This window comes from Clarias gariepinus, chromosome 5 (assembly GCF_024256425.1).
Source record: "Clarias gariepinus isolate MV-2021 ecotype Netherlands chromosome 5, CGAR_prim_01v2, whole genome shotgun sequence".
NCBI lineage: Eukaryota > Metazoa > Chordata > Actinopteri > Siluriformes > Clariidae > Clarias > Clarias gariepinus.
In genome coordinates this window covers 30,067,959-30,084,176 of record NC_071104.1, presented here as the reverse complement: position 1 = coordinate 30,084,176, position 16,218 = coordinate 30,067,959, and the positions used below count along the sequence as shown (strand labels likewise).

At 39.6% G+C, this 16,218-nt stretch overlaps 1 protein-coding gene across 1 annotated transcript; it reads left to right on the top strand.

The window, feature by feature from the left end:
- The first annotated feature begins 4,826 nt into the window (after positions 1 to 4,826).
- On the top strand, positions 4,827 to 10,602 carry gjc4b (gap junction protein gamma 4b). Its single transcript, XM_053497211.1, has 3 exons — positions 4,827 to 5,000; positions 8,676 to 9,858; positions 10,312 to 10,602. The coding sequence occupies exons 2-3, from the start codon at positions 8,706 to 8,708 to the stop codon at positions 10,323 to 10,325; spliced, it is 1,167 nt and encodes a 388-aa protein (XP_053353186.1). The 5' UTR covers positions 4,827 to 5,000; positions 8,676 to 8,705; the 3' UTR covers positions 10,326 to 10,602.
- The last annotated feature ends 5,616 nt before the right edge of the window (positions 10,603 to 16,218 follow it).

Sequence of the window (16,218 nt, the reverse complement as noted above, 5' to 3'; positions counted from 1 at the left end):
TGTGGGCTTGCCACTTGGTCTCCATGGCAACACCCGTATTTTTCTATTTCCCTTATAATCTGAAATGTGCTACCAGGTCTTACACGTATTTTGCTTGTAGTTCCACTATAGCTAGTGGAGCAGAGGGGAGGACAGGGCAGTGAAGTCTGCTTGGTGCAATAAGATACTCATGGCTGAGCCATTTGCTCCACCCACTACTGGGGATAAAGTCAAGTAGAGGAGCTGAACTCTGCCCAACCCCCACTGCCTCGTACCCCTGCCCCCCAAACACTCCCTCTTACACACTAAACAAAGCAAAGGTGGGAAACATACCCTTTTGTCTGGCAAGGCCTGGTGGGTTTCTGCTTTACATAGACATTTTTAAATATATGAAATATATTGATCATACATTTCATTTGTACGCAATTAAGCCTATATTTTGTGCAGTGTATTTTTATTTGGGAATTCTAAAAATCCAAACCTGTCTAAATCATATAGTTCTAAGCAACTATTTAGAAAATATTAAATAAAAATATAATCTTTATATAACATTAAAAATTGCTGCTATGTCATACAGTGAGAAAGAAAGCGTAATGATTGCACCTGTCCTTTGTTTCTGACCAGAGAATTTAACTGAAAGAAACGTGGTTTGTAATGTTAGTTAATTACTGTAGCACACACACTCACACACTGACACAGTAAGGCAGGCAGATGTTTTTTGTTCATGTGCAATCAATGAATTACCTGGCCCCCAGAAAATTACTTTGGAGGTTTGTCTGTGATGCCTGCGTACAGCAGATGTTTTGAGTATGGAAGTCTGTTTTCTTGTTAAAACCAGCATGGGTAGCAATAAAAGTACCACAAACCAGACCACACTATTTGCTATTTAGGTATATTTGTGTGCCACTGAGTCCTTGCAAAAACTTGCACAAAAATGTGTTAGCAGGCTCATTTAAGGATCCATGTATTGTCTATTCAATTTTTGGCAGTACGTTGTCAATAACCAGTGGAACTTCATGCATTAAATACTAACACAAGAACGTATTGTAAAAGAGTTGGCATGACATTGATTCAAGAATGTGTTAGCATTTGTTGTAGTTGTTCTCGGAAAGCCCCTCCCCTGTACTTCTAGTTATTTCCCAGTATGGCATGCACATTTCCATACTTATATTTCTACTACTAATAATAAGAAAATAAGATATTACTTTACTAAAATCATAGATGTCCTTATGGCAAACCTTTATTGATATCTTCTTAATATATCTATATCTATCTATCTATCTATCTATCTATCTATCTATCTATCTATCTATCTGATTATAAACTTTTTAAGCTGTGACATAACATCATAATTTACTGCCTAACAACAACAACAGCATAATTTATTATTATTATTATTATTATTATTATTATTATTGTTGTTGTTGTTATTGTTATTGTTATTATTATTTGGTGCATTATAAAAATCAAAAGTAAAAAACAAAGTTATGTTTAATAATGAAAGTAAGAGCGTTTCCATACTCACAGGACTGGGACTAAATAGCTGTCTCCATATAAAAACCACTTGAACCACTAAAACTAATCATAAAAAAAGGCTTGCATTTTTTTAGGGATCATAAAGATTGGACACTGGAGCGATGGAAAAAGGTCATTGGATGGATGTTCAGACTCATCCTATTCCAGACTAATTAGTGCATTAGGGTTAAGGCATGAAGTGATGCGTCCTTAATGCATATTACCCACTGCACAAGCCTGTACAGTGTTATGATCTGGGGTTGCTTCAGTTGGTCAGGTCTAGGCTTAGCAATGTTATGAATCAATAAAATGAATCAATCAATAGAATGACCAGGTTATCACATCTATCTTTTTCCCCTGATAGCACAGGCATATTCCAAGACTCAATTTGTAAAAGAGTTGTTCTGTGGGCATCAAAAATCATTTTCAAACTTGAATTTATATATATTTTGTTTTTACCAGGCAGTGCATATTTATGTTCTGTTACATAAAGTTCAGCAACTGGCTTATTTAATAAAGTCTACTCTTCTTCTGTAACTTAATTAAGTTCCTGCCAAATTTAAAATACTTTTGTGGAAATAAAAAAGCAAAAGTTGAGCAGCATTAGCAATCAAATAAAAAGGACATATCTACCTGTCTATTGATATAGACGATACTTAGATTTTTGATTATTGTTAACAATAAGTTCAGAATGACCTAAACCTTTCCCAGCTAATAGATTCAAAATAATGTTTACATTCATATTTGACTGAGGTTTAGCTTTAAATCAGAGTCTATATGATGTGCAAGAATGTTATAGAATCAGATTTTTTTTCCAACTACTCATATGCTAAATTCAAAGACAGTTGTGATTTACTGGTATGCTAATATTAGTGTGAACTAGGTAATTAGTCCACCACTTATCAGGCTTTCAAAAGGTGAAGAAAAAACTGTAAGTTCAGTAATTTCTCACATTTTCTTTTTAAGTGCAAATCATCATGAATTGTTTTAGGGATTTGAAAGTGACCAGGCCAACGGCCCATCAACCAAACATCATGTATTTAAATTAAATCATTGACATTTTTTTAAATGTACAGTATAATAAACCTTTGTATGGTAAATTTTACGATTCAATGCCCTGATGTTAGTGCACAAGACTGAAAAACAACTCTGGAAAGAAAAAAAGAAAAGAAAAAAAAACACCAGGAGCACAGAAGGAAGCCCTCCCCACCAGTCACTTCATTCTCTGAAAAAGTGCTGCCAAGGAAAGATATCAAATATCAATGGCTTCCGAGCACGTTTTTTTCTACAGGAAGATAGGAAGTTGTTAGGAACATTTCGAATGGTGGCCACGTGCATCTGGTGTGTTGTAACAGCAACTTATTGTCCGGCGGTGCAGCTGTATTTTAACAAAGGCTGAACTCTGGGACAAAAAAAAATAGCAAAAGTGCATATCATTGAACTCTGTTTACTTCTGACACACACACACACATACACATATATAAAATAAGACATATGGTATTAGGTAATTAAGAATCAGCAATAAAAAAAATAATCAGTTGTTATTTTAAGACACAAAGGTCAGCTGCTTTGGAATAGTTGCTTCCAAATCGAATCTTGCTTCTTTCTTGTATTTGCAATCAGGTTCTTGCATTTTTAAAACCCATCACTCATGAAGACCATCCCAGAAAACCAAGACCTTAACTTTGTTCATTTAGGGTTTCTAGCCTCAGAAATCACAATTTTAAAGCAGATCAAAAAGCTGTTTTGAAGGCTTTACAGAGCATATGCATCACACACATCTCAAAATCAACTGTTCAAATGAGATTTTTTAATCCATTGTTTTACAATGTAGAAAGAAATAAAAATCAGTACAGGAAATAGAATTTAGCTAGTAGTGTGTGTGTGAGTATATGTGTGTATGGAAATCTATTAGTATTAACTTATGCTACATGTTCTTTTGGTTGTTTCAAGTTTGCTTGCTCTGTTTATTGTGCTTTTTTTAACTTTCAAGTTCAATGCTGTTTGTATTTATAACATTACTAATAGTAACTGATTGCACCAATCTGCTGCAATGGACCTCATCTCTTCCATGTTCATCAGTAAACAGCAACCACCACCACTCAGATATCTAACGGAATACATAACACTGGTATTTGTACAACGGAGCATTTAACCCTGTCTGAGCTGGGGCTTGAACCACCGACCTTGAGCAGTACCTTAGAGCCTTATCACACCGAGCCACCACTCCCCGTATCAGTTTATATGCAATTATGCATTCAAGCCAAGTGTTAAATCTACACTTGGAGCTTAGAGTTTCAAATCTCTCCTCTGGGTCTGTGGGTAGAGTTTGCATGTTCTTGTGCTTTGTTTGGGTTACCTTTTACAGTCCAAAGTGGTGTGTAGGCTGATCCCAGGACCGACCCATGGATACACCCAGGGTACACCCTCAACAGGGTGCCAATCCATTGCAGGGCACACACAATGGGCAATTTGGGATCGCCAATTAACTTAATCTGCATGTCTTTGGACACTCATAAATCTGAGGCAAGAATCAAACCCTCGACTGTGGAGGTACGATGCTAACACAGTGCTAACCACTACGTCACTAATTAACCACTAAGCCATATGATAAACCAATTATTGGGATGAATATGAAGGTAGTTAATGTCTTACAGCTATCTAACTTCGAACCAATGACAGATCACGTAAACCCATAACCCTCCTAACTAAAAGTATAACTCAAATTGAACACAAATAAAGTAAAACATACTTGTAATAACCACTAGGCCACCTTGCCGCTCTTGTACATACAGTAGATGCCCTTGTTGGCACCCCAACCAGGATGTCTTGTGCACCTCCATGCCCTGTGACCCCACACAGGATGAGCAGTATGGGAGATGGACGCGCTTCCATGGTTTTACATTTTCAGAAAAAGGGAATCGAATTGTGTGTCTTTGTCACTACAATATCTTTCACTTTCAACTGTGAATGCAATTGTGCTATTAAAGGATTTGGTGCATAACCGGACCTTTAAGAGTTAGACTTTACAGATATACTGCACACCTCTCTAAGTAAAAGATGTATAAGAGGTGAATCTTTTCACCTTCAAGGACAGGGACGTTAATACCTTTGTTTGTTTTTTTTTAAGAGTTGGGAATGTGGTAAATGTGAAAAGTGGAGGAGGACAGGTGGAGTTTCAGGCCATGTTTTGGGACCCTGGAGGTGGAAAGAGAGGAGGAAGGGATTAGGAGAGATAGAAAGAGGAGGGAGAAAGAGAAGAGAAAGGAGGAGGAGGAAAGGCAATTTGGTGCTCCTCTTTTGTCCGCGCTTATTTAGAGCCCCGTCGGCGCGACGCGGGGAGAAACACACAGGAATCACATGGACCTAATCTGAGAGCTTTAACGGGGACTGAGCGTTTGGTTGGAAGTTGGAGAGAGTAAACAATGTGGTAATTTTCTACACATTAGGCGAACAAAAAAAAAGAAGCACCAAAGGAAAAGCGAGTGGAAGAAATCTCTTTGACGGTACGCTTTATTTTATGGTAACCATACTGAGTTTTGCTAGCTTAGCTTTGAATTGTACTGGCGTTGAACAAGTTTAGGTTAAAAAAAGCGTACAAACGACAAGTCTCTTTGTCTCGGTTTGGTAGATTATGTAAGTGAAAAGATGGCAGATGTAAAGAGGAGAAATATCGAGGTGCAATTGCGTGAAGGCGCGCTTTCATTCCTGAGGAGAGAACAATAGTAAAGTCGGCGTCCAGTAGCCGAGCGTTTTCTCAACCCTTTATTGTTATGTTTTATATATACACCGAAGAAACCTGGTTTATCTGAATCACCGATGGTATATGTGTCGTTTATGTGGGGAAAGTTGAGAGTTTATTGTTTGGACATTAAGATTAGAAAGGATGAGTATGAAGTGTGTAAGCGAGGCATGGAGAGAGGAGGCGACACGTTGCACGCCACATTTTCCTCCTAATGGAAGAAACATCTGATATTTTTTTTTAAAAAGGTTTTTCTATAATGTGCTCATTTTATATTTCGCTTTTTAAAGTATCACTTGTAATGAAGCTTTTTTTTTTTTAACAAATTGCGCAAACGGTGTCCCTATAAAATATATTATAGACCAGCATTAAATAAGTGTATGAATAGACTGAGCTGGCTTTACCGTGTTACTTGGTGTTAAAAGACTGCCCCACAAAATGAATGTTTGGTTATTTATTAAAAATGTAAAAATAAAATAAAGATAATACATATCGTATATGGTATTTGTTTGTCTATTTAGTCTAAGGTATCAATTGTAGATATTCAGATATCAAAACACGTTTTTATTTTTTAATTTAAGTAAAAGTGTGAATTTATGTATACTTGACGAACTAAAAAGATAACGATTAAATTTATCAATTTAAATCGTTTTTTAAACCTCCTCTGTGTCTGGTCTTATTGATGGAGGATTCACGAATCGTTCTGAGTCGACTCACAAGAATCACGAATCAAAAGTGTGTCAAAGTGGCATCTTTACTTAATTAAGCTTTTTAAAAAAAAAATGCACCGTCATGCCTGGTTTGCAGAACCACATGTCTCAAAGTCACTGTGGTTATACCCTAGCAATTAAACCGGATTGTGGTGTATGTGGTTTTTCCTCATGTAAATGATTCTGTTCTTGGTAGTAATGCTTTTTATTTTATTTTATAGGGTTATGATTGAAATAACAGTGTACAATCTTAACTCTGTGATACACTAGTGTATCAGTGTATTGTCCAATCTGGAGCTTGTTTCTTTTTTCTAAGAGATTTGGTTTGATGAAACTTTGAACTAAAGTTGCTCAACTTGGTAGTTTCAAAGAGTCAAATGGAAGTGAGTCATATTGGACACCAATACCTTGGACTTAGCCTTTGGGATTTTTTTTTTTTTTGCATCTTATAGCTGTGTAACATTTTCTGTGCAACAGCAATGGGTCATTGTTCTTGAGTTATAACTTATAATTCACAATTACAGGTGCTTTGCTTTTAATTAAACAACTAAAAAAAAAACTTTGCTCTGCTTGTTAACTACTCTCCCAGATGTGTTTCCCATTGCTGTCCTCTTCCTGTGGTGTGTGCTGAATGTCATGGCTGTCCTGTCTGAGTTTAGCAGGGCTCCTGTGTGGAATGCTGGAAATCATAGATATTCAAAACAGCGCTTTGTTCATTCCCTGGAGGAATTTGGGTTCAGAAAATAGGCCGCAATTTCAGCCTCAAACGTATCGGTTACATGCTTATAGATGATGTAAAAATCTTTTTAGCTCTTCCTAAGTTTCTTTTTTTTTTTTTCATGTTGCTTCTAAACTGCATATTTGAGGCTTTTGGAGTTTTTTTTTAAAAGCAAGGCCAGCTCCTGATGAGTTGTTTTTGGGGAAAGCAGGATCAGTGTAATAAGTAATGTGATTCCTAGTTTATTGCCAATCTTCTGTTCTGTACTTGTAGCTTTTGGGTCAGGTTTCACAGCCCTACCAGACCTGATTCTCTTGATTCTTCATCAGGGCTTAAACTTATGCCAGTTATTTGTGGCACGTAAGCTCAGCTGAGCAGGGTGTAATGGTCTTGGAGGAGTCGAGACAGGCTCTGGCTCTCAGATATTTTAAATTACAGGGCACCAGCTGTAAGTGTTTGCTTGTCACAACTGGCTCTTTGTGCATTTGGCACCAAATGGATGTCTTTCTAGCTCTACCTACAAATTGCCGTAGTTTGGTGCCGTGTTGGGCACGTGTGGTGTCAGGGCGCACAATGAGTTTCTCTGTGAAGACACTAGGCCTCTCATAAAACTTTCCACCATGCATGCTGCTCAAGTCGTACGTTTACCCTATTCCATCACACTGCCTGTAGCTATTTAAATTTTCTTTCAGGCATTTAAAATAAACCTCTTGAGTTCCAAATATAAACATGGGACTCACACCTTTAACTGTATTTAACTGTGTACTAAACAGGCTTCAAGTCACTTTTTGCACCATTGTAATCAGCTTGCATTGTAGTCTGCTTATCCTTGCAGTCTGTCAGCCAGCCAAGGACTTACTCTGACATGCTGCTACATGCTCTATGAGATAAAGACATTCCTCCTTCTGGAATATTCTATAGCCTGGAATGAGTCAAAAGGTTGCACGTGAAGGAACCCAGCTAAAGTGTAACTGTTGACAAAAGCCTCAGGAATATAGCTGTATTTGTAATGGGTGGAGAGGGTGGACTTAACGTCTGGTCTTGGTTACACAAGCAGTTCAAATAGCCCTAGCCAATGTTTGCCAAGGTTGTTCAATTGCCTTGGTCATTCTGAATGTCGTATCAAAGTGTTAAGCCACTGACCTCTCTGTTATTGTCTTAAATCGTTTCACCTGGCCTTTAGGAGCTGTTTGGTTGAGTTCGCATAGACTTGTGTTTTCCTGTTCCTCGTGTTGACCTTGTACACCAACGACGTTCCTTTAAGTTCCTAGCATGCTCTTTCAAAGCGTCTGGCTATTTGGAACTTTTTTTAGCGAGTAGGTGCTAACCCACATTGTTCAGAAGGCACTAAAAAAAGGAAATGATGTGGGCAAAAGGCTGTTTCGTGCCATGGTTTGGCTACCGGTCAATGAGTTTCTTCATGCATTTTATTTGAATTTATTTTTTTCATTTATTGCTAGATAGTCTGTATAGACTCGATGCATTTATTTGGAATTTTTTTTAACATTCAGCCCCAACATCAAATTCATCCCCCCCCCTCTATCTCTCTCTCTCTAGAAAGAGAGTGAAATTACTTTTGCCCTCCTTTGTCTTGCCTCCCGTGTAACAAATGTCACTGTAAAGTTAAAGCCTATTTAATACAATGCCAAGACATAATTAAAAGAAACTTTTCAAAATATTCTTTTTAAAAATTTGTGTGATATGTAGTTCCATTCCAACTGTTTACAGTATCCTACTAGCGCCATCTAGTGGCATGACACCAGATAACGTCACTGTTTGGCAAGTCTTAGTTCTAAACTTGGTTCTGAAATATTAAATCCTCAGCAGTAGTACCCATTCTTTTTGATATTGATGTTAATATGCATGTTTTTATTTGTAATGAAGAGTTTGAAAGATGTGGAGACTTGGTTTAAGACTGGTGAAGATCAGTCTTAAACTAAATCTGTGCTACGTTATGTGTCCTGCTATGAACATGTACTAACTTTTTCATTTTTAAATATGTTTTTTTTAGAACTGACCAGCGTGCTGTATTAGCCACACCATGAGTTGGAGTTTTTTGACTCGTCTTCTGGAGGAGATCTCCAACCACTCCACGTTTGTAGGCAAAATTTGGCTTACACTGCTCATTGTATTTCGGATTGTACTTACCGTGGTGGGTGGTGAGTCAATATACTATGATGAACAGAGCAAGTTTGTATGCAATACGCATCAACCTGGTTGCGAAAACGTGTGCTATGATGCGTTCGCACCGCTCTCGCATGTAAGGTTCTGGGTGTTTCAGATCATCATGATTACCACACCCACTATTATGTACCTTGGCTTCGCTATGCATAAGATTGCACGCATGGACGACGACGAATATGGGCCACGAGGTGGGCGCAAACGAATGCCTCTGGTAAAACGCAGTACCAACCGCGACTACGAGGAGGCCGAGGACAATGGTGAGGAAGACCCCATGATCACAGAGGAGATTGAGCCGGAAAAGGAAAAAGAGAAGGAGAAAGAAGGGAGGAAGAAACACGACGGACGGAGACGGATCAAGCGTGACGGCCTGATGAAGGTGTATGTGATGCAGCTTTTGTCACGTGTGGCTTTCGAGGTGGCTTTCCTGTTCGGCCAGTATGTGCTGTACGGGTTTGAAGTGTTGCCATCATACGTGTGCACTCGTAGCCCATGCCCACACACAGTGGATTGCTTTGTGTCGCGTCCCACTGAGAAGACCATCTTCCTGCTCATTATGTACGCTGTGAGCGCCCTCTGTCTGCTGCTCACCGTGCTCGAGATCTTGCACCTGGGCATCAGCGGCATCCGTGATGTGTTCCAACGTCGTGCACGCCGTCAACATCATCAAATCGCCTTGACCAACCAGAGGACAGCGGTCTGCTCACGTCACATGCCTTCAGCACCACCTGGCTACCACACAGCCCTGAAGAAGGATGGCAAGGCAGGTGCAAGCCTGCAATACAACCTCGGCGACTCAGGCCGCGAATCTCTGGGTGATGAGGCATCCTCACGGGAGCTGGACCGCCTACGGAGACATCTAAAGCTAGCTCAGCAGCACCTGGACCTGGCGTACCAGAGTGAGGAGGGCAGTCCGGTGCGAAGCAGCAGCCCAGAGTCTAACGGCATAGCCGCTGAGCAAAACCGCCTCAACTTTGAGAAACAGGAGAAGCAAGCGAGCTCATGTGAGAAAGGTAAAGCTGTTTAGAAAATATTTTCCCTAGCAAAATGTCATTTGTAGCAACAGTTTTGCTTAGGTGTATGTGATGTGTACTAGCTAATCTTATTGTTGCCTGGTATCTAAATAATTTTATTTATTTTAAAATACAGTACAAGTTGATGATTAACTTTTATTAATTGTGCAGCTTTTGAATAAACTGCTGTGCAACACCACAATGCTGTCTATGTATGGTAGATAAATAATATAAATGAAATTTTCATCTTTAGTCCTGTCCGATGTCTTGCATAATTGTAGTTGTAGACATCTTAACATGTAAAAGGCATCAGTAAAAATATTAGTAAGACATTCATGTAGCAATGATGGCTCTCTCTCGCGCTCTGTCTTTCTCTCCCTTACTCTCTCTTGCACACACATTATCACAAAAGGTTGTATTGTCTGTTTAGATGTTTCTTTTTCTGTCTTTTAGGGATCAGAGCCTGAATCTTAAGTCAACAGTTTGGATCTGCCCTCTTTCCTCCCGAAACAACATGGAGGAAGGGCCGCTATGAAGATGGACGACTTAAGAGTGTGTAGGATTTTTTAGCAAGTCAACAAGACACTGAGCACACTGGTGAATTGTAAAGAACAGCCTGTGCAGTATTATGGCAGGCCTTAGTGTCTGCCTTTGACAAGATCTCGGCAGCCAGCACTATGCGGAGAAGTCTGCCTGACATTCCAAAGTTCCCAAGGGCCAATAAAACTTTCTTTCTGTAGCTGACTGAGCAATTTTTGTGTTTGTGTGTCCATCCTAGGAAAAGACTTTCCGTATGTTTAACACGCTTCTCAAGAAGTGTCAAGGGTTGCATCTCAAAAATGCCTTAATTTTTTTATTATTATTATTTTTTTAAACTGGAGTTTACATATTTTGTTTTCAGTCCAAAAAGCAATGGATGAGCCAGTGTTAAATCTTACTTCATTGTTTGGATAGTTTAGGTACATGTATAGAACAAAAAGTAGGTTTTTGTGTTTTAAGTAGTAGATTTGTCATTAGTAACAGCATGTATATGTGAACCAGTTTCAGCCAAGGGCTTGCTAAGGTCAAAGGTACAATATTGTTACTTGTTTAGTTTTGATTTGTTACATTGGGGAAGGTTGAATCTTCCAGTAGGACATACTCTAGGATTATATCAAAGGACCTGTGTGTAAAGTTCCCAAGATGGTGTTCTGGTCTTGGATCAGGTTTACAGACTCAAACTTTAAATTGTTTGTTGTCAAAAGTTTGGACCCACCCACTCGCAGAACCCAAACCGCCAGCTACCTCATATGGGAAAAAAACGCAATGAACAAACCTTGTATAGAAATTTGATATTTACTCAAAATAGCATTGATAAACGTTTGGCTTAGCAGCTTTATTCATGGCCATCGTGCTGCTTTTTCAGTTTAACCATATGAGCACAAATTGAAATTAGAAAAGAAACTTGCTTTAGGCTTTTCAGTTTCTTCTCACCCGTATCAACATAATTATTTCTGTTTCTCTTAAAAGCACAAATAAACCAGAAGCTTTATGATCACAAGAGATGGGTGTGTCTAAGCTTTTTGACCAGTAATAAAGTTCATCAGAATGAGTGTTTACCTGTACAATCCAAGTGGTATTCATCAATAGGTAATAATACTGCCTGAAGACCAGTGCTGTTTAATCATGTTTTGTAATAGGCATCCAAGTGGCCTCAGTTTCCACTGCTTAAATTCAAACATCTGTCTCATTTGTATGCTACAAACATGACGTTGCACAACAAACCCAGTTACAAACTTGTTTGATGGTTTGTGTACTTTGGGCTCCACATTCCAAATTAACATATGTAGCCTGTACTTTGACAGTAATTCATCTCACAGTGCCACAAGTGGTGCGGGTTTGTATGTTTGAGAAAACGCACCTCTGTTACTTGTTATGAACTGAAAACTAGCGATCGCCGTGCTGAAGTTCAGTCTCGGCGTCAGCCTCTCGGCTTTGTGCTGTTCTGGAACGTTAAAGCCACTTTTTGGTGCCTTTTGTCAGAATAATCAAAACATTGAAAACCTGGAAAATGCTTGAATACTTGTGAAACACATTTGTTGTCCTGCATGGAGGCTTTTAATAATACTGTTGTGTATATCAGGTTGTTGTTGATTTGCCACTTTTTGAATGAAGATGGCAAGGCTTTCTCAGTGCCATACAAAGAAGCTGTCTTTTTTTTTTTTATGAATATTTTGCTCACTGCTCTTCATGTTTTTGGGAGGGTTTTTTTTATATATATATATATATATATATATATTTGAGTCGCTTGTGTTTGTCTACAAATTTTAAATAGTCTTGATTTAAGGTGTTTCAAAGATTATTTTTTTTTGTTTTTGTTTTTCCTCCCGACTTTTTTCTTCTTTAATTTCAGCGTTAGTTTTGAGTGTTGCATTCATCTCAAATGTGTTTATTTTAAATAAACTTTGTACTCCTTTTTTTAAAATACTTTTTTGTACGAATAGTATTTTTGGGCGAATTAAATATTGAATAAAGTTTTGCAAATAATGTATTGTCTGTGTTGATTCACCATTGATTAACATTATACTGTACAACAGTGATTGTCTGAGAACTGGCAGGGGAAAAGCCTCATTAAGGTTAAGTTTTGCATGGTTTGAAGTTCTCTTAGATTTCTTTATGATATTTTGGTATACACTACTTACAATAAGTTAGGGATATTATTTACATGAGTGCTTTTTCTATTTGCTCTAAATTTGAATGAAATAAGTAAAAGTTCCCTTTGATATTACTAATAATGTATGAGAAGAAACCCCATTTTCATTAGTTTAATATTTATTACCCCAAAAATTTAGACAATAACGGGGATAGCTCCAAAAAAAAAATTGACAATGTCAGTAGCAGGTGTTTCCACCTTTTGCTGCAATGACAGCTTTACAGCGATGTCTTATGCTCCTCACTAGCCTCATGATGTTCTGAGGCAATGCGTTCCGTTCTGCCAGGTCACGTGGGGGTGGGGTACGGTCATCCCGTCTCTGCTTCAACTGGCCCCAGACGTGCTCTATAGGGTTCAGGTCAGGGGACGTTGATGGCCATACCATATGAGGCACTTCAACTTCCTGAAGTTAAGCTGTGACAATTCTGCCACGATGTGGGGAAGCATTATCACCCATGAACAGAAAGTTGGGGATGTGCTGGTGGAATTGGGGGAAAATGATGTCTCTGAGGTAAGACCGTGCAGTGACTGAGCCATGTAGAATAACCAAATCTGTTTTGCGCTGACTGCTGATGCCTGCCCAGACAGTTGCACCTCCTTCACCAAAGCAAACCCTGGGGACCATGTTGACCTCAGCGTATCGCTTACTTCGCCTTCTCCAGCAGCGCTGACGACAATAATTTCTGTGCACAGGAGGGTAGACCACTGCTGCATTGTCCAGGTCACATGATCTTGTGCCCACTGCAAACGTTCACGGCGGTGTCTTGGTGTCAGTGGAGTCACCTGCAAAGGTCGTCTGGAATTCAAACCAAAGCGGTAGAGTCGGTTGCGAATTGTTTGCTGGAAACCCTATTACCCCTCTCATCTCGTAAACGGGCCTGCAGCTGTGTGGCCTTTGCATAACGATGTCTGAGTGCATAGGTCCTTAGGTACTGGTCATCGTTGCGGTCTGTCACTTGTGGGGCTCCACTCCTGGCTCCGTCATGAACTCTGCCAGTAGTTCTGTCTTGATGCAAGTCTGCTGATAACACTTTGAGACACACCAAGTTCGCGATTAACATCTGACTGCCTGCCACTGACCCAAAGGCGTGCCATGGCCAGGTGGCGCTGCTCGTCCGTTAAGTGACGTTGTGTGTTCATGGCACCTACTGACAGTACCAGCTTTTTATACCCACAGAATGTTGAAATTGATGCCACATTGAAAAAGGTTGTCTTTTGGGATTGTCCCCAATATGAGGCACACCTGTGCACAATGAGACCATTACATGGAAAACACAAAATTAGGTGTCTATCAAACCAAAACAATTGCCTCCCTATCCCAAAAATGTCTGAACACCGTATGTATTACATCCACTAAGTCTCTCACAATATCCCTAACTTATTGTGAGTAGTGTATATCTATTTTTGGGTATTCTATCTGGGACCCTCTCTGATGGGAAAATCAAGTGTTTTCCTCAAAGTGAAAACTAAAACTATTTCTATTCATTTCATTTTAATGTAGTTCAGTTCTCCATGGCATTCCTATCTCAGTGTCATCAAACTTTAAAGGGGACATGGTGGCTCGTTGTGCTAAGGCTCTGAGTTACTGATCCGCTAAGGTTACCGCTGTTGGGCCCCTGAGCAGGGTCCTTGACCATGTCAGCTCCACGGGAGCCACATAATGGTTGACCTCGCGCTCTGACCACAGCAAACAAAAAAGCTGGTATATGCAAAGAAAGAATTTCACTGTGTGGTATTGTACATGTGAGGAATAAAGGCTTAACTTAACACCAGCTGCATTCTTTTAGCAGTTCAGTAGATTTCATGCGCATCTTAAGCTTTTTGTATTGCTGTTCCCTTTCAGACGATTCACTTGGTATAACTGTATATGGTATGGGATACCATGCCCTCTTGTGTCCTGGATAAGGACACCTTTATTTACGTTGTAAAGGCAGACAAACCTTTGGTAGATGCAGCTCGGCCTATACTTATAAACTGCCGTCACCATAGTTAACTCTTAGTTCTAAGCTCTCAACCTCACTGGAAACATCTTGTTCTGTAGAGTTTGCTAGCTGCTTCTGATTTACTTTAGGATTTAACTTAAAATCAGTTTAACTATTCTTGTTGGTGTAATTACAACAGACTAAATTGATGAATCATCTACCTACGGAGCGCTGATTTTGAGCTTGCTAGCTACGGCTCAAGCTTCTGTTTAGCTGTGATAACTGCAGCAAGTATGAAAACTAATTTGGTAAGGAAGTCATCTGCCATTCGCCCCTCAGGAATGCAACATCTCTTTGATCAGCACTAAGCGTTTGTCTGGGAATTCTCCACACTAGGAGAGCGCTAGCTGAGCCTGAATCACCTGTGTTTTGTCAGCAGCACCTAAAATGGCATTTGAGGAATTGGAGCCCACGGCAGTGCTGGCCAGGAGCATCGCTTTGAACAGCCTGCTTTCCAGTAGGATGACATGCTTGACATTGGTCTGGATATGCATAACTTGACAATCAGGAAGCCTTGCCATGTGCTGAGACGTCCAGTGCTACTGCATCCGCTGCAAAAAATTACACTTTGCTCTTCTTTCTTTACCGACACGCAGCCTGAAGGTTTGCCTTTGTGTTGTGGCCTCCTCCACAACCGGCCCAAAAGTTGCCAAAGTTCTCTGGATTTAGTTTTTTCTCTTAAGATCTGTGAGTGCTAAACAAATACCTGAGAACCTCAAAGTGAAGTTCAAAACGTTAACAGTGAGGCTCTTTAACGCAAGTCTTTATTGACTTGGTTTACTACAATAGATCTCATGGATGCTACTTTAACATAGCAATCTTTCCAGGCCACAGAAAGTTTCTAAGGTTTGCATTCAAGGGCATGGCATATGAGTGCCTAGTCCGGCTTGTTGCTAGCTCCCTGCACGTTCATGAGTTGTGTTAAGGTGGCTCCTCTTTGAGAGAAAGGTATTTGCATATCTGCCTATCTAGATGACTGAGCTGTAATAGCGGCCCTCAGAGAGCAGGCAAAGAAACAGACAATATCAGTTCTGTCTCATATGCTGGGTTAGGGTTATGGTCTCTGTCTCAGAGAGCAGTTTTCATTCCTAGGTCTGGAGATATGCTAGGTTCATGGCGAGCGCATCTGTCAGAGCACAAAACAGCCGTTTGGCACTGCTGCCTCACTCTGTTTCAATTGGGACAGAAGCTTATTTTCCAGGTGTTTTTAAAGTTAATGGGCACGATGGCGTCTATGATCACTGCGGTGCCTCTAGTGCTAGGGCACACTTTTCTCCAGCTTTACCGTCTTGATATAACGCCCCCCCTCTCGGTGGTTCTTTCTGTGCTCTCTAGTCCATGATGCACTAGAGTAGCTTTGGAGGTCTTGTTCCTGAGTTTTATGGTTGCATGTTGGGGTGTGAGTATATGTCGCATGCGATGTGTTGTGCCAAATTAATTAACATAACCAATCATTTTATAAAATGACATGCATCCATAATGCATACGAAGTTATGAAAGGTTTACATACAAACTGTAAAGGTTTGAGCCCTTTTAATTAATTACATTTTTCACAAGATTTCTACCCAATAGACTGTAACTGAGTCAGATTTAATGCATGCATATTGTTAGAATATGGATTAATGACCTCTACATATTTGCTTGCAATTTCAGATATTGTTCTTAGAATTAACATGTGCATGTCAT

What these genes read in the sequence shown, in the direction of transcription:
- gjc4b (XM_053497211.1), top strand. Translation starts at nt 8,706, where the DNA reads ATGAGTTGGAGTTTTTTGACTCGTCTTCTGGAGGAGATCTCCAACCAC.